The 18318-nt window shown below is 40.1% G+C and overlaps 1 protein-coding gene across 3 annotated transcripts in view; it reads right to left on the bottom strand.

Annotated features, from left to right (window-relative positions):
- DMD (dystrophin) overlaps window positions 1-18318 on the bottom strand; it is a 1175169-nt gene that overhangs the window by 439934 nt on the left and 716917 nt on the right. For all 3 annotated transcript variants that reach the window (XM_048495459.1, XM_048495460.1, XM_048495467.1), the window contains one exon: window positions 5039-5214. In XM_048495459.1, the coding sequence (XP_048351416.1) occupies window positions 5039-5214 (176 nt within the window). The remainder of the gene's footprint in view (window positions 1-5038; window positions 5215-18318) is intronic.

Here is an 18318-nt window from a genome sequence, read left to right as displayed (position 1 = left end):
ATGTTTCATTTATTTTCTTTTTTGCTCCACTTCCTCAGCTATGCTATGACAGATCCAAGAAGCAGCAGAGGTGGATTCTGCACAGGGAAAATATAATGGGTGTAGGATGCAATACAAACTGTTGGGGGGGGGGGAGTCTTCACACAGGTCCTGTCCCCAGAACGAGTCTGTCCCATTTTATTTTCTTCAACTTGGGAATTTTGAAAATTGCTAAACTAGAGATCCTTTTGCAAAATCCTAGGCTGGAGCCACTGTCGTATAACCGGTCAGGCAGGAGGCACTTTATTTCCCTCCCTTCCACCACATTGTCCACAGTCAAGGAGAATCTGCCTGCAATACTTTCATTATTGCCCTGCCATTGTAGGGAGATCCCTTTTTTTGCACATTGCGCATGCATAGCTCCGCCGGTGCAGCTGATCGTATTGTAGGATGATCAGCATGGCTGCAAGGGTTCTTTTCTGTATGCCTGTGCACCTAACAGGTGTTGCAGGATTTTTTTTTTTAAAAAAAGAAGTGTCTCTGTGCAAAGGCGCAAAAGCAACCCGGACTGTTTCCATGGGATCCAATCGCTGCCTGAACAGCACACATGTGAATGGGAAAAAGGAAAATGAGTTCCTATATAATGACTGAAACCCATTATAAATCTGCTGTGTGGAATCCACCTATGTTGGGTTTCTACAATTAGGCTCCTTCTGTTGAAGAAAAGCTTAGCCTTGCTGTAAACAACATATACATGTAAACATTAAAAATTACAAAAGGATATATAAATTATATTGTTGAGTAATTATGAAAAGAAAACCAATTAAGATTAAGCTTTTGAGCTTAACAACTTCAGTTTAAATGTGTGATGATGCACAGAAGTATCACTCTCATCTGCTGCAGTCAAAATGGGATGGAACTAAAGTAAACGCATTTTTGGAAACCTGGTTCTGTTTTAATCACATGTACAGTGGGGGTGGGGAGTTCAATATTTTTCAGCAAAATAGACATTCTGGGATCTTAAAATGTTTCACATTTGTAGCTTATTTCTTTACATTCCCCAACCCCATCTTATCCTCAGCTGAGCTCTAACATGAAAAATGAGTTTTGCTAGGTGGAAATGCCTTGGTTACATGGATGTTACATTACTTGAGCATTCCTTTTGCTCTGAAACCTGAACCCACACCTCCTAATATGTGATCAGGGCACATATATGCAGCCATTGCACAGGTAGTTTGGTTTGGAAGTAATAAAAAAACTATACTAAAATTATGTATGTATATTTATTCAACATTATAAATATGACAAAATGAAGAAAAGACAGTCTTCTGTGCCAGGATGCAAAAGAAATTTACAATAGAAGATACTTTACGGTGCTGCTCTCTTTTCAACTATTGATTAGCAATTATGAGCTGACTCTCACTCTGCAATTATAAGTTGGCTTGCAGCCAAAGATCTGGAAAGTTGGGAATTTACAAGCAATATGTGAAGCTCAATAGCTGATCCCTTAGGGGATGGGGCGGTCTACAAATATAATAATAATAAATAAATAAATAAATAGTCTGCTAGCAAAAAGCTAACTTTGTGGCTTCTTTGGCCCCAGAATTTAATCTCACAAATTTTCCTTTCTATACTTATTCCAACAACCAGAATTCTTCCATAATTCTATAATTTAGGATAGCAAAAAAATAGAGACAAAAACCAGATTCCGTAACAACGTGCTACTGTTTTCAAAGGATTTATCCAGATAATAAATAAGTGGATGGTGTTTAGTTATTATTCAACCAATTGCTTTAGCATATCTATTAGAATGAAGTCACATCTTTCCAGAACTCACCAGTGAAATATTTTGTTATTAGGATAATTTAATTTCATCCCACAGTCTATTGCATAACACCATTCAGGGTTTTTGGGTGCTTGTGGGAGTATCAGAGTACCTACTCAGCAGCTTAAGAATACAGATCTATTCTTCTTCTTTTTGTTATCTAGAAAAGGGCTATATGTTGGTACTTATCTGAAACACAAGTAACAGTTTAAGCTGCCCAAGAAAACAGTTTTTAGGAGATGAAGACCATAGTCTTCCAACTTTTAAAAAACTTACCATCAATTTACCTTACAGTAAAAAACTGCTCTTTAGTACTAAGCCTTTTGTTTTCAGTTCTGAATGAAACAATGATCTTGCATTCAATGATAACTCTTCAAGTTCTCTCCTTTCTATATACGAAACACTTAAAGAGTTTTTCCTTGTTTTAAATAAAAAGGAATCTTTAGTGTTATTGTACAGGACTTACAGGAAAACAAAGTTTGTAGTAATGCTGACCCTCTGCCTCACTTCTTAACATAGTGGGGAGGGAAAACTTGCAGAAGAAAAATCCTTGATGATCTGCAGAGAAAACTCACCCAGTTTTCTCTCACTTGAAAAACAACAACTGTACTTCAACTTTTCAATGCAAAAATAACAGAAAAACAATCATAGCATTTTCTTGATAAAAGAAAATGTCTGACAAGATTTTCAGGCCAGGCTCTTGCATTTTCAATACCAAAATTCAATACACCACTTTGACTATGTAAAAGTATTCTTATTCAAATACTGCTATTGTATTTCTACGTTTTGCAATGTTAATTCCTCTGGTGGAAAAAGGATGTGATTTTTAAAGGAATGGCTGTCTTCTACAAATGTTAGTATTAGAATTGTTTTGAATATTAGTGCAAAACAGTCATTATTGCTGTCAAGTTATGACAGACATCCACAAGTGAAACCAGAAGCATACGAATATTATGAATGTGAACAGCAATTTACAACACAATGGTAAATTTATTTATTCATAAGTCAGTCTCGCTAAGTTAATAGACATAGGATTCAGCACAAGATAAGGGGAATTCCTGGCATTAATGTTGGGGAACAGTTCGTGAAAGCCCAATTTTATTCAAAGTACAAAGCCTTATTGGGAAGCAAGAATATACAGGAAGTCAATCAGGAGGTGAGGCCATGTAGGTACATATTTGAGCTGTGCTTCCTCACAGCAAGATTTTCCTGCTGGCTTCTGCAGAGAATTCTGGAGAGGTCTTGTACCTGCTGGAGAAAGCTAGTTTGTGTTGTGAGACTTTATATTTTGATGACATGGGTGGCTGTGACTTGAGCGATTGCTAGTTTGAGTCTCTATCTGTTGCATATTGAAAGCATTTTACAAAAGAAGGAGGGTTTTTTTTATCCCTTCTCCATTTCCTCTACGCTCAGAGACATGGATTGCCAACCAATCCCATGCCCCTTAGAAGCATGGATTTCAAACCAATTTTTTTCCATTCACTGTTCACCCCCTCACCCCCCACCCCACCTACTCCCCTCACGCGCACACACTATTTTCTGGGACCTTAGGGAACTCTTTCAGGGCAGACAATAATAATCTCTTGCTTCATTGGGGAAATCATTTACCTTTTTGTTTCTTTTCCAACCTCTGTCTCATATCTGAAGAGCATAGCTAGTTGCTAAAGAGCCTGGCAGATTCTTAGATCTGATGTGACTCCATTGCAGGCAGTGGGACATTTCTGGGTGCGTGTAAGCAGGTTGCACGCTTTTCAAGGCAGAGGCACCAGACTTTCAGGCTGGCTTCAGGTGACCCTCCTGGTAAAACCACCCAGGTTTGGTAATCTGTGTCAGTCTCTGCAGCACATTATAGTCAGTGGGACAAGGGGTGTTAAGCAGGGAATGGACGGGCTGATTATTAGAAGTAGGAAAACACTGTCCAGAACAGCACATCACTGGCTGTGTCATGGAGTGTGGCTGGGAAGGAGTGGTCCTTGGTGCTGAGCAATATTTTTCAGAAGTTGGTAGTAGCTGTGCAGCAAATCATATTAGAGGAATGGAGTTGAGCAGTTCTTGGCACATTGTGTGCAGGCAATGGTAAACAAACCTGGTTGAGGATGGTGGCTCTGTGTGGGGACAGAGTGGTTCTGCCAGAAAAGGCAGCCACATACAAAGTGCTTCAGCACATTTTTTAGCATATTGAAATACTGACTAGGCCAGGGGTAGGGAACCTGCGGCTCTCCAGATGTTCAGGAACTACAATTCCCATCAGCCCCTACCAGCATGGCCAATTGGCCATGCTGGTAGGGGCTGATGGGAATTGTAGTTCCTGAACATCTGGAGAGCCGCAGGTTCCCTACCCCTGGACTAGGCAAATCAGTTAATTCAGTAAACCAGCCAAACACAGTGTTGGTTTTTATTCTAATGAGTGCACAGGGCAAATACTTACCCTGGGGCTTCAAAGCATAAAACACCTGACAAGATAACAAAAGTATGACTAAAACAAACCAATGATATATATGCATTTCTATTTTTCACTGAAATATAGGCCCATTCCACACAGGCCAATAAACACGGGTTAAGGAACGTAAAAAAATCATTGGGGGGGAGGACAGATCCCAATCCTAAAGCGAGTCTTCCCCATGTTATTTTCCCCAAACTGGTTTTTTTCAAAAATTGCACTATTAGCAAGTCTTTTGAAAAATCCCGGGTGGCAGCCACTTGAGAGCAAATAGCCAGGTAGGAGGCACTTCATTCAGCTGCGCTTTCTTTTAAAAAAATTTCCTGACTTACATCTGCATAGCCATGCAGGTGCAAATGGTTGTATTGTGGTATCGTGAGACATCAGCATGGCTGTGGAAGTTCATTTGTACATGCTTGCATAGCTATGGATTGGTGGGAGGTAAATTTAAAATAATAGACCCGCCTCTGTGCAAAGGCATGACAGCAACCCATACTGTTTCCATGGGCTCCAATCACTGCCTGTGCGAATGCATGCAAAAGCAAAAACAGGACAGCAGGTTACTGTATCATGACTTCAACCTGCCATACATTTGCTGTGTGGAAAGGGCCATAAATAAAAAAGTATGTTGAGAAGCAGTGATATTGTGAATATATATATATATATATAGTATTTATGGAATTTAGTTATCGATCGATAACTAAATTCCATAAATACTATAAATAAAATGAAACAGATATTAGGGATTGTTTAGATGGGGATATAGGTAATGTGAAAATGTATTGTCAGCCTACCTCTTTTTGCTCTCTGTCACCTGTTTGCAGAGTTCCTGCCACCGGAAATTCAGGCTCCCCAGTTTTTCATTCAATACACTGGCATCTGCTGTAGATGACTGCTCAATAATATCCTCTCCAGTTATGTTCAATGTTCTGACAACAGGTTGCTGTTTCCCAATGCCATCCTGGAGGTCCTACAATATATAAAATAATCAAATAAGCATAGATCTAGTGTAATTCTAACCAGATAGACATTGGCTTGATTCTTTCACCAGGGAACACGCTGCTGTTAAAGAAGCAGTGTTATCCTACTCACTTGTGGAGCATGGACACATTTAAGTGTATGATTATATAGTGGTTTTCTATTAATATTGTCTGTTTGCTATGCTATGAAGGTGCAGTTTTCCTATATTGTGAATTCCGGTCTTGTCAATCACCTATTGTACTTCCAACTTCCACAAAAATGACATGTTTTTTTTAATGACTATTACCTGTATTCTGAGCAAGTAAGAAATGTTAAGACACTGTTGTGGGTTTTCTGGACTATGTGACTATGTCAGGTAGCTTTTGCTCTTAATGTTTCACCCACATCTAAGGCTGGCATTTTCAGAGGCATGTCATGGTGAGAAACATAGATGCAGGCAAAATGTTAGGAGTAAAAACTACCAGACCATGGCCACACAGCCTGGAAAACCAACAACAGTGAATTGATTCCAGTCATGAAAGCCTTCATCAATATGTTAAGGCACTTATGGATTATCAAATAACATATGTGAAAGAGTAAGAGAGGAGATTAAATATTTTGATTGTACCATAAGTATTGCAAAGCCCCAACATTTAACAGTCACTTTCTTGTGCTTTAAAGAAGTTTCAGCCTTTTTTACTTAAAGCAGCTAGGGGATGAAGTGAGAGTACTGTAATGCCTTGGTTAGTTTGGATCCTCAAAGGAATATGCAGTTTTAAAGATATCCTCACTGCACTTTCCTCTTTGTTGATTCCTGTTCATTAGTACTTTGCCTTTCTGAATTGACACTTCAGAAAGCAGTCCCTTTTGTCAAAAAGTGCTGTCTCTAGAAAAGGGTAAAGCATAAGGATTATAATCTATCGACAATAAGGACTTCTATATCAACACAATAAGAGGTTAACTGTAGATACATCTAGTGGTAAGGACAGGGGTGAGAGGGGAAGCACAGTTAGTGACTCCTTCACTTAAGTATTTTACACTACTACGGTTTAATATTGAAAGTAACAAGTGGAATACAAGAAGAAAAAAGGAGAATAGTTATAGCTACTGTAGAAGCTGGCAAAGTATTTCTAAATGATGTTAAGAGGATATCACTATATGAATCCGTGACCACCAATCAGTTCCTTGATAAGATGCTCTTGAATGACAAGTAAGAGAAATCTGAGTCTGATTTTTTTGTTACACACCTTGCATTATTACGTCTGAAGATTTGATATGAATCCAGATAATTTAAAGAGGACTACAAGCTTGATATCTTAGCTTAATCCTCACAAAATGGAGGTGCTACTGGTGTAAGAAGGTTTGACCTAGGAAATGGGTATTCTGGATGGGGTTGCACTCCCTCTAAAGGAGCATGGAGGTGTTCCTGGATCCAGACTTGCTGCTGGACAAACAGGTGACAGTGGTGGCCAATGGTGCCTTTCACCAGTTACAGCTGGTGATCCAGAATGGACTTTCACAGGCAGAAAAGATCTTGAAACTGTGCTGCATGCCATAATACCATCTAAATTAGATTTCTTCAATGACTTCGCTTGAAGACTGTCCAAAAACAATATAAGGCCCCTTCCGTACACACATTTTCAAACCACTTTCACAACTGTTTGCAAGTGGATTTTGCTATTCCGCACAGCTTCAAAGAGCACTGAAAGCAGTTTGAAAGTGCATTATTCTGCATGTGCGAAATGAGCCTAATTCTGTGGCCACGGATTTAGCCACTGTGATCCATGCAATGGTCACCTCCAGGTTGGACTATTGTAACTCGCTCTACACGGGCCTTCCCTTGCATTTGATCCGGAAACTGAAACTGGTCCAGCATGCGGCGGCTCGCCTGTTCACAGGGGGCGCCTTCCAAGATCATATACAACCTGTGTTGCGCCACCTGCACTGGCTCCCGGTTGAATTCCAGATCATCTTCAAGGTGTGGGTTTTGACCTTTAAGGCCTTACGCAGCTTGGGACCCTTGAACCCTCGGGACCGCATTACCCCATATGTCCCAGCTCGACCTCTGCGCTCGGCAGAGGCCAACTTACTGGAGACCCCTGGCCCCTCAATGATGCGGCTGGCCTCCACTAGGGCCAGGGCCTTTACGGCTCTGGCCCCTGCCTGGTGGAACACTCTCCCTCCAGCTGTCTGGGCCCTGTGGGATTTGGGTGATTTCCACAGGGCCTGTAAGACTGAGTTGTTCCACCGGGCTTTTGGAGAAACCAACCGCTGAGTGTGCCCCCTCCCCTATATCATCGGGACCCGTTACTGGGATATGGGTCCTTTTTTACTACAAGGACCCGCTACCTCTTCCTCCCCCTCCTAGGAGGATTAGGTTTTAGGTGGGAGGCCATCTTAGGACACAATCGCTGTTTTATTATATTTCTGGAAGTTTTGTACAATGGTTTTATTTGTGGTTTTATGTTGTACACTGCCCAGAGCCCTTTGGGGATGGGGCAGTATATTAAATTAAATAAATAATAATAATAATAACAGTGTTGACTGGAGTGGGTCATAGAGTCCATATCACTCCATTCTTGTTCAATCTACACTGGCTTCCTGTTTGCTTCTGTGCTCAGTTCAAAATACTGGTATTGCTCTTTAAGCCTTGTATAGTCTGGGACTAACATACCTTAAGGACTGCCTCTCCCATACAAATCTAGCCACTTACTCCAATCATTCTTTGAAGGTCTAGCTTCACATGCTACATGGCAACCAGAAAATGGGCCTTGTTTGTCATGACACCAAGATTTTAGAACTCCCTCTAAAGGGAGATTCATTAGTCTCTGTCTATCAGTATCTTCCACCAGCAAATGAACAAAATAATGGATATTGTCTCTTCTTCTACTGTCATTCGTTTCTATTCCATTTTAATTGAATTTCATAATCTTAACTGTATTTTTTACTTTAAAAATTTTGCAATACAATAAATGTATGATAAATCAAATAGTTAAGGAACAGTTAAGGAAAATTTGCCATTTAAAAACTTAAATATTAAGTATTGTCGAAGGTTTTTATGACCGGATTCAACTGGTTGTGGTGGGTTTTCCAGATCCACCAGACCATGGCCACACAACCCGGGAAACCCACCACAACCAGTTAAATATTAAGACTTATTACATTGTCTGTTCCACACAGAATAAATTTTTAAGCCATGTTTGATCAATAATATGTCCTCTTCCTTTTTAAATGCTGAGAGTCAAACAATAATATAATCTTCTTTAACCTTGTTTAAAAATTATCTTTGTTGGGAACTTTTTCAACTTTTACACTTCTACCTAGCAGCTGCAGAAACATACAAAGATACTATTCTATATTTCTTAGGAACTGAAGCAATATAATTTAAAAGTAGCTCTGGAGTGATGTCAATATGACATCTAATGCCTCTTGAGAGAGTAATTGCTAAAATTTCACAGCCCTGTTACACTTCCACTGCATGTGTATAAAGTCAGCATGAGGTTCATTATAGTATCAACAGTGATTACTGAGGCTTGGATATATTCTGGAAATGATGCTGGGAATGATGCTGAAAGATGCTAATAGTGTTAACATTTTGATAGCATTTTCCCTGAAACTTAGGTTTGCAGAAAGTAAAAATCCCATAGAGATAAAAAGGTCCAGGCTCTACTATCAGTGTCATACTATAGTTCCTATTGCCATTTCTGTACAAATTCTAATTGTAAACCCCACACAGAGGTGCATAACAAGAAATACAATTCTGATAAGGAAGAGTTACAATTAAAGATAATTGTCTTCAAGGCGGTCAGTTTTCTTTCCTATTGTTGCTTACGATTCTTGTCACTAGAAAATTTTTAACCTGTAAATAATGAAATAATGTATTTTTAAGTGTTTGAATATTTTAATGTTGCTTGTATTCACCACCTTGTGGACCCTGACTGGGTAGAAAGGTGGCATAAAATATTTAAATAAATAAATATTCTGAACTTGGTTTCAGCAAGGTTTACTATACTTAGAATCTTCCATACAGACAACTATTAGAGGAACAGCCATGTTACTGTGCTGCAGACACAATAATAAAAGCATCATGAGGCATATTAAAGTCTAACAAACTTGTTGCAATATGGGTTTTATGAGAGATAGAGCCCAGATAAGGAAGAACTTGCAGGTTTGTTTATCATATTCAGATTCATCCTATTTTGCCAAATCATCAACCATTTAGTGCAGTATCTCACTCTGAGCAGACTGTGAAAATGTTTGAGTGGATCATGTAATGCAACACATCTGGACTTTTTTGTGACATTTATCCCCTTCCCAGCCTATTTGTAGCTCTGTATATAAATTAAATGTAACATTTAATGTGTCTGATGAAACAACTGTGACTCCTGAAAGCATATGCCACAACATATCGAATTGTCTTTATGGTGTCACATGATTACTTAATATTTTGAATTAGCCTGGGTTTATCACCCTTCTTCTCTCTAAGGAGACTCTTTGTTTATGTGTATTCATCAGTCTAGTCCCCTATATGCATATTTATGGTTTCAGATTTAGTACTCTTGGCACAAACTAGGAATTAGAAGTCAGCAGCAAATGGACCTTGCAATTAAAGTCTGACTGGTTCAGTCTGAGTATGCCAACAGTGAAGCTGGACATGAGCCAAACCCATTTCTTCACAACCATTTATTTCCTTCTGCTTTGATCAAGACCACACTATACACATGTAGAAATGTATTTTTATCATAGAAGATGTTGGGATTCTCAGGCATATTTGTGTTTTTGAAAAATAGGAAAACTAACTGAAACAATATTTTTCCTCAACCTCTAACTATAAAGAACTTTCCAAAGAACCATACAAAAATGTTTACAAGATTTTCCAACATACACTTTTAATTATTACAATTAAACACTTATGTAAGTAAATGCAACATGCACATATGTACTGTCTAAACAAAAACATAATGCCATTAGTATATCAAATAATTTTATTATGATAAGCCCAAGTTCAAGGCAAGTTCAAGGTTTTTTCTAGAAGAAGTAAATTGGACTGATATTCATTTACATAGTGTGTATTAATCAACAAAGCAATTACATGACTTCTAATAAAAAGAAATAAACAGCAAGACTTTAATCTTTAAAAGCACAAGATGATTGTAGGGAGCATATGTTCCTAGATAACCTATAAATGCTTTATATATATAGGAACTAACCTGTCTCCACGTGGGTATGAAAATGTTTAAAAACTTATATACCTGCACAGAGGGACAATAGCAAGTGCCTATCTTCCTTTAACTTAATGATTTATTTTTAACAACTTTGAAAACTTCAGGGCAGACAACTTGGCTTGAAAGGAAAATAAAATAGAAGCATTTCTGTTTCTTGTCCATCTAGGCCCAGAAATGTCCTGGTCTAGTTTTCAAAAGGCCCAGCAACTCCTGCTTGTTTTTAGCAATGATATGAAACTGTTTCCCTCATATTCTCACATGGGTTTACCAACCTCCAAGTGGGTCCTGGAGATCTTTTGCAGCCCAATCCAGATGTGGGGGCAACAGAACAGTGGGGGCATTCCGGAGGCATTCCCAGGGGCGGAGCCGACATGTGTTGGCTTCCACTCCAGGTTTGTGGGGTGGCATGCCATGACCTGTGGTTCAGACATGCCTCTCCATTGAGTCCTAAGGAAAGCTTTCTGGAGGCAGGGAAGTTTTTCTGTATTTTCTTCCTCCCTGCACTATCGGAAAGCTCTCTGGATGCAGCGGTAGTGCTGCTCTCATCCATTTTGGGTTGTGAATTGCACTGTTGGAATTATAATTCATCTCCAGATTGCTGCGATCAGATCCACTGGAGAAAATGGGTGATTTACAGAGTAAAAATTATTTTAATACATTTCTATTAAATTTCTAACCTACCCATTCCCAACCGAAGTCAGGCTCAGGGTAGCTTACAGAAATATAAAACATAATGTTACCATATAACTTTACCATAAATTAATAACACATTAAAATCTAAGTTAAAATCTATTGATGGCGTATGATAATAATAATGTAATAGAATAACCTGTAATATATATTTCCCATTCTCAACAGGCCTTCTTAGCAGTTCTTTTAGCTAACATTGTCCAAAGAGAAGAAAAAGAAGAAGGATAACCAAGTGTTCTATTAAAGGGGCAGTTGACAGATGGCAATTGTTTGGCATCATACCATGCTGAAATTTCTTCCTAGACTCCACTTTCACCCTCTGATTTAGAATCTTGAGATTGGACTGCACAGGTGCAGTCCGCATGTGTGTCTGAACAGAAGATCTCAAAAAACAGAAGTTACAGATAAGTGCAATCCTGTCGTCTCTTATATCTCTTTCCACACAAGATACCTGTTGGGTGCAGGGAGGCAAGGCAATTGTAAACCACCTTGAGAATCCTTATAGTAAAGCCAGTATAAAACCAATTCTTCTTTCTTAAGTAACATATGGAAGGAGTCCATAAATGTGGTGTTTGCTTTGGAGGCCCTACTACAGTTGCTAGATAGGTGGTGACCTGAGAAAGGGCTTTCTTGGTCATGGCACCAAAACCTTGAAACTCCCACCCTAGGAAGATTCATCTTTCTCCCTCCAGAAGTGATTTCCACCAGCAGATGAATATTTTTGTTTATTTGTAAGCTTAATATGGTCTAACCCCAAAAGTGGTTACTAGCTTTCATCCCTGATTCTGGGGTTATGAGTTTTTATTGAATTATTTTATAATTAAAATGTTGTTTTTAATTGTTCAAATATTTTAATGCTTTAATGTGTCACCTTGGAAACCCTGATCTGGTGGAAAGGCAGTATAAAAATGTTTTAAATAACTGCCTCAGGAGATTAGCTCATTGACTTATAAAAAGCAAAAGTTGCCAAAATAATAACGTTTAATAGGAACAATTTACCACAGCATAGAAAACAAACATACATTATTTTTGCAATGTTAATAGTTACCAAGTGTAAACATCACTGGTTGATTTATAGGGATATAATTCTTTCATAATGCACCTAATTGCATACCATTTAATAGATGGAATAGGAGGAGATAAATTCTTCTTGATCACAGATGGTGATCAGTTTATACTGGGAAAAAAGGATAGTTCCCACGATTTTATTTTAACTAATGTACTATAACTGCAGATGGCATTCTGATCCACATAAATATATAACATCTCAGTGGAACATAGCAAATTGTTAAAGGACATTTCCATTCCTTTTTTTTGCCTTTTGCATTCGTACAAAGAATTATTTTTTGCATTTTCCATTTGTACAAAGAATTACTAGGTTTTAGAAATGCATGATAACATGCACTTCATGCTCTTATTCTAACCTACACAATATTGCATACAGAACAGGGGTGTTGAATATTTGAGTTGTAAACTAAGACCAGCCTGATGTGACCTGCAAGGATCCAGGCAGTCCAGGAAAACACGTGCCACAAAGCTTCCTGTACAGTTATGTGCCTATGAGCAGAGGCGTTTCAGGGGGAAATAGTGCCTGGGCACAACTAGTAAAGTGCCCCCTGCCCCCACCCCACCCCCCTGCTGCACTTACAGCAGTGGCTCTGGTGGGCGGCTCAGGTGGGTGCTGCAGGAGCAGGCTGGCTCTTGCACTCACTGTCAGCAGGAAGGCTGGGAAGGGCAGGAGCCCAGAGGAGAGGCCATATGGCTGCGTGGCTGGACCCTGCCTCACATGCCATGCGATCCCCTGGAGGGGGAGAGACCTCCCAGCCATGTGGCTGGGCCCAACCTCAGCCACCAGCGTGAATCCCCCAGTGGGGAGAGGTCTCCTGGCCGTGCAGTTGGGTCTGGCCTTGGGAGCTGGCAAGTGGTGCCTCTGCACCGGGGGAGCCATTGGGTGCTGGCCAGGTCGCCACAGGAGAGGCAGGGAGCGGGGACCCAGCTGGTGTCCAGCGCCCCCTCATGTGACCAAAAGGTGTGCCCCCCAGGTTACCCCATGTCCCCATGGGTGGTACCCCCCTGCCTATGAGTGCTCTGCTTCTTTTGCTGTGTTTCTCTCCATTATCTTCTCTGACCAGCCTTGAAGTCTGTCTTCTTCCTATACAACTTCTAGCCTTTCCCCCTGTGGCACTCTTCTACTGTTTCATATGTTTTCTCTTTGCTATGTTTTGTATCCCCAGTCTCTATTTGGTAGAGTAAATTGGGCTATTTGGGCAAAAAAGGTTGGTCCTAGTTCTTTTTACCCAGGCAATTTCCTTTGTAACATTCCTGTGATGGGAGGGGAATTTTCCCCTTGTTTACACAATGCTGATACTCTGTACAAATATGCATTTTTACAAGTTAATCCTTCTGCTTGGCCATTTTGTTAGCACTGGCAGCAACTCTGGACTCACTTTGGCTTTTGTCACTGGAAAAGACAGCTAAGGACATCTTATTGAGGAAGCCTGGAAAAACTGCCCCCCTCCCTGCATTTTGAAATTAGAGAATCTTTAATAGTATTTCTACGTTTGAGAGTAGTGAGGTGAAAAGTTCAATTTAGTTTAACTGAAGGAAATGGGTTATCTTCCAAAAAAGAAAAAAAATGTGACACAGATGGCTGGGGGTACACCTTTTTCATGGGTCTGTACGTAACAAGGGCCCTTTCCGCAGTGCGGAAAGGGTGCCCCTGCACTGGCAGGAATTCTGCTGGTGGAGGGGTGGGGGCTGTTCACACGGGAGCGTGCGAGCGGCCCCCGCAGAGGCTGGCGCAGGAGAGGCGGCTCCACACGGAGCCGCCTCTTCCCCATCCCCCCACTTACCTCATCGCCTTCGTCGCCCTGCTGGACTCCTAAGACCCGCCCACGCTGCCCTCCGACCTCCAGGGCTCAGAGGACAGCGAGGGAGGGTCTCAGCAGTCCAGTAGAGTGATGCAGGACGACAAGGTGAGTGGGAGAGGGATGGGGGAAACAGCGTGTTCCTGGCAGTGCCGTTCACACCGCGCCGGCGGGAACACGCTGTTTTCCAAAAACCTCCCTCCAGGAGGGAGGTTTTTGGAGGCGGCCTGATGCCGCCCTGGGGATGGTGGAGGGGAGCCAGGTCAGCGCTGCTGCATTTTAGCAGTGCCACCTGTGCGAATGGCTCCCTGGGGACGGCGTTTTTGCCGTCCCCAGGGCGCCGTATATGGCCCGTGCGGAAAGGGCCAGTGTTTTTGTCCATTCACTTGAAACTAGATGATTCTTTAATAGAAAGGCTGAGTTCCCTGAAGTATTGGTGTAATTTGTTCAAAAATAGCTGCTCCAGAAAGCCAAGTTCATTTCCCCATAACAGACAGATGCCTGTTATTTTCAAAAATGAAAACTTTTCCCCTAACGAATTTAGAAAGCAATATCAGTACTCCAAAAATGTTGTTAAAATGACAATCATTTCCTTTTTAAAATTACAAAATGAAAATTTTGAAGTGTATACCCCTAGTCTTCACAGCTATTTTCAGTCTGTTCTGTAAACTGGGTAATGTTTGACATTACCAATATGTTAATGATAACATTGCAACTTTCCTCAGTACAGAAAGTGACAAGAAAATACTAATGTGTTGGCACTGAAAACTGGTTCATGGAGACCAATTCTTTTTTTCAGGATTAGCAAATTAGTTTTTAATTGCTCGAAAATTCTTATTACTGTACTATGTTGTGTAAACAAACCTTTATTTTCAAGTCTAAAACTATGTATATTTTCTTGGCAGTTTGTCTCAAAGAGAGGAAAAAATATGATTTCACATAAAATATTAATGCAGAAATATATTCATGAGTTGCTGAGTACGTGCCACAAGATTTCATGATGATACACAACCCAATCCAAAGTGGTGGGGGGAGGGTTAGAGAAGCAGTTGGGGTCGCTGCCACCACACTGCTTCCAAAGAGGATATCAGTTGCCCGGGTGCTGGGGGAAAAGGAGAAACTTCATTCTACCCCAGGAAAGCCCATAGGTTCATATGACTTCCGTCAACCATTTTGGTGGTGTAAGTCTGTGCCAAAAAATGGGAGCATTCCCAAGTTGAAAGTCTTTTGGGAGCTATTAAAGTTAACTCCACCCCTTGAGATTCCCCTGGAATGCCCTTTCCACACCAGTGCAGTGTCCTGTGGCACAGGAACAATGCCATGGAGGAAAACTTCCCCATTCTTATGCCACAAAGCCACACAGTTCCCCACCACTAAGGTAAGTCCCTCTGCACTGGTCTCCATGTCATTCTGCAGGTGTGAGTGGCACTGGCATTGGCACAATCCTTCCACTGCTTCCAATGTAGCTTGAGCTCTTCCCCCCACCCCTCCCGGCCTTTGGATTGTAGCCTTAAAGTAATATAATCTTTCATGGCTTCTCTCTTATCACACAGTTGTATATATAACTAAATACTTCCATGAATGTCATTTCCTGTTATTACCGAATGATACAATATTTTCTTAAGTATAATGAAAAACATTTCTACTGTCACAATAAATGTATCTTTTTTATATTTATGGTGTCAGTCAAGCATGCTCAAAGCTAATTTACTTTTATCAAAAATCCCTGTAACAACATGATGAAATAATGAAAACGATATTTAATGTCTGTCAGATCATTTGTTGAGAAAACATTCTACAAAAAAAAACCCTTGTATTTTTATACGTATGATAAGAAGGCAATAATGAAACAAATGTATCAGGGATTCTAGAATTTGCCTCCATGCTTAAGTCATTTGCATAATTCATTCTTTTCCTGTAATGATGAAACAGAGCAAAGCGGCAGAATTCAGGACCTATACTATATTGCTACAATGTGGCACATACCGTGACACAATTCTATATTCATCAAAGTCTGGCAGTTTTCCAACTAACCTTATCTGTATAACTAGTATTCATTATCACTATTACAAAATTAATGTTTAGAAAGAAACAAGTAGTGTAGAAAACATTTTAAGAAGGCAAAGAAAAGCTACTGAACAAATACATACACACACCCACACCCACAAACATTAACTTGTGGAGAGCCCAAGTATATTTACAATATATATTTATTCTTTATCAATTATACTATAAGCTGGTTTAGGCACATTTTTATGAACAATATAGCTAACAACCAAACAAACCTAGAAAAATAAATGATGGAAAACAAATCAGACAATCAAAATAGTTTTTTAAAGACCTACAGCATTAGTACTAGTATATTCATTCACTATGAAGTTATTGGCTTCAGAGTGATTTATGGCAAAAGTCAAAGAAATTCTAACTAAATGTCATTGGTAAATAACTGGGAAATTCCTTTCTTTTTTTCAATTTGCAAACACTACTGCTTTTGGCTAGAGAAATTCCTGAAGTCAGTGTTCCCCTAAAATATTTCAATGTCAATGTCGCAGTGTCATTTAACACCCTCATTATCTGCATAATGTTCAGAATGTTTTGAATTTTGGAAAAAGATGTCCAGTGAATATGTAACAGTATTTTGTGAGCTCACATATTTATATTCTCCTTTTTAAATCTGTAAAGAAACTTCATACAGTTTTTAATCCAGAATTTTTTACACACTGGGCATGAGGTATTTGTCATGCAGGACTAACATAAAAATTACTTTTGACAGGCATGACAAATGTCTTTACTTGGTATGGAAACCTTGCTAAACCTTTCTCATGATTGATATAAAAAACCAGAAACAAAGGGGCAGTGGACATGCCACAGCCATTGTGTGGAAGTGCTTAAAACACTCTTCTGTGGCATCTATTGCCATGTTGGAAGTTTTCCTTGTACAGAGATTTACAAGACAGAGTGACTGGCCATACCCTTGTTGCATCATAGAGGGGAAAAAATAAACATGGGGACAGTCTCATGATCGGCTAATGACAGAGCAGTTTTAACACAGTATAAAATGTATATATCAACCTTTCAAATTATTCAAAGGGTTTGTGTCCCTGAAGGAAAAAAAAATTGCAAAAATGACCTTGCTGCCTGCCGGTGTTTCCTGTTCGTACTGACTTGGCTGTAGTGTGTTATAAAAGAGCAAATAAATTTGGAGCAATATTTAAGTTTATTTTGATTTTGGGTTGCAAAACAACTTTTCTTGGTCTGAAGAATTACTCTAATAATCAAGACATGTTATGTTGAGATTTATATTGTTTAGATACTCACTGCCAAATAAGATGTGATGATATTAATTCAGTAAGTTTAAAACTGTTCCAGTCATATAACAAGAAAAATGGTGGTTGTCTGATTTTAGCTGAAATCACTGCACACTGAAAGGGAAACTGAATCCTGCTTCACAAGGTAGTCCCTAGCCATTTCACCTAGTCAGGTCATCTTGTATGTTAGAGCTGGACAAATTAAGGGGAAGGAAAGTGAGTGAGGAAAGAATTTCCCTTTTTGTCACACCCTGTGCTGTTAAAATCAGAAGCCTCTCTCATATTGCTATGTGATCAAGGGAGTTGCACAAATTTACTGTAAAGAAATGGCAGGATGTCCCATTCCATCCTTATCAATGCTCTAACTACCTGCAGCAAAGTCCACTTAGTAAGCTGCCACAGGGGAACAAATCAGACAGCAAATATATGGCCTGTTTGCAGCCAAACACTGGGGCTCTTCTCACAACTCAATTGACTGGTGGAGATTAGGCTAGATGATGGGAATAAAGTGGTAATGGCCACATAGCTGAGGTGGCCAGCAGAAGCACACTCATGGGGCACAACAAGAACTGGATGTAGCTGAGGGCAGAGCCAAGGAGCTGACTGGAGCTGGCTGGAGAGCCAAGGAGCTGGCTGGAGAGGATGAAGGGGTGAAATCACAGCTAGAGGGAAGTAGAAGAAGTTTCCAAGGAAAGATTGGTTCAAGCAATGAAGAGTGCAGACTTGGTCTGCTTCTTCCCTTCTTAAATCCATGATGGCCATGCCCAGGTGACAGTGTTCAGTAAGCTTTGAACAGATAGCTTGCACCATTCACCTAGAGCAGTGGTGGCGAACCTTTGGCACTCCAGATGTTATGGACTACAATTCCCATCAGCCCCTGCCAGCATGGCCAATTGGCCATGGGAATTGTAGTCCATAACATCTGGAGTGCCAAAGGTTCACCACGACGGACCTAGAGGCTTTCTCAAGTACAGTAGGAAACTTCTTGCCAAATGGGATGTATGACTGACTGATTATTAAATCT

The sequence above is a fragment of the Sphaerodactylus townsendi genome, linkage group LG04 (assembly GCF_021028975.2).
Source record: "Sphaerodactylus townsendi isolate TG3544 linkage group LG04, MPM_Stown_v2.3, whole genome shotgun sequence".
Taxonomy (NCBI): Eukaryota; Metazoa; Chordata; class Lepidosauria; order Squamata; family Sphaerodactylidae; genus Sphaerodactylus; species Sphaerodactylus townsendi.
This window is presented reverse-complemented; position numbering and strand designations above follow the sequence as displayed.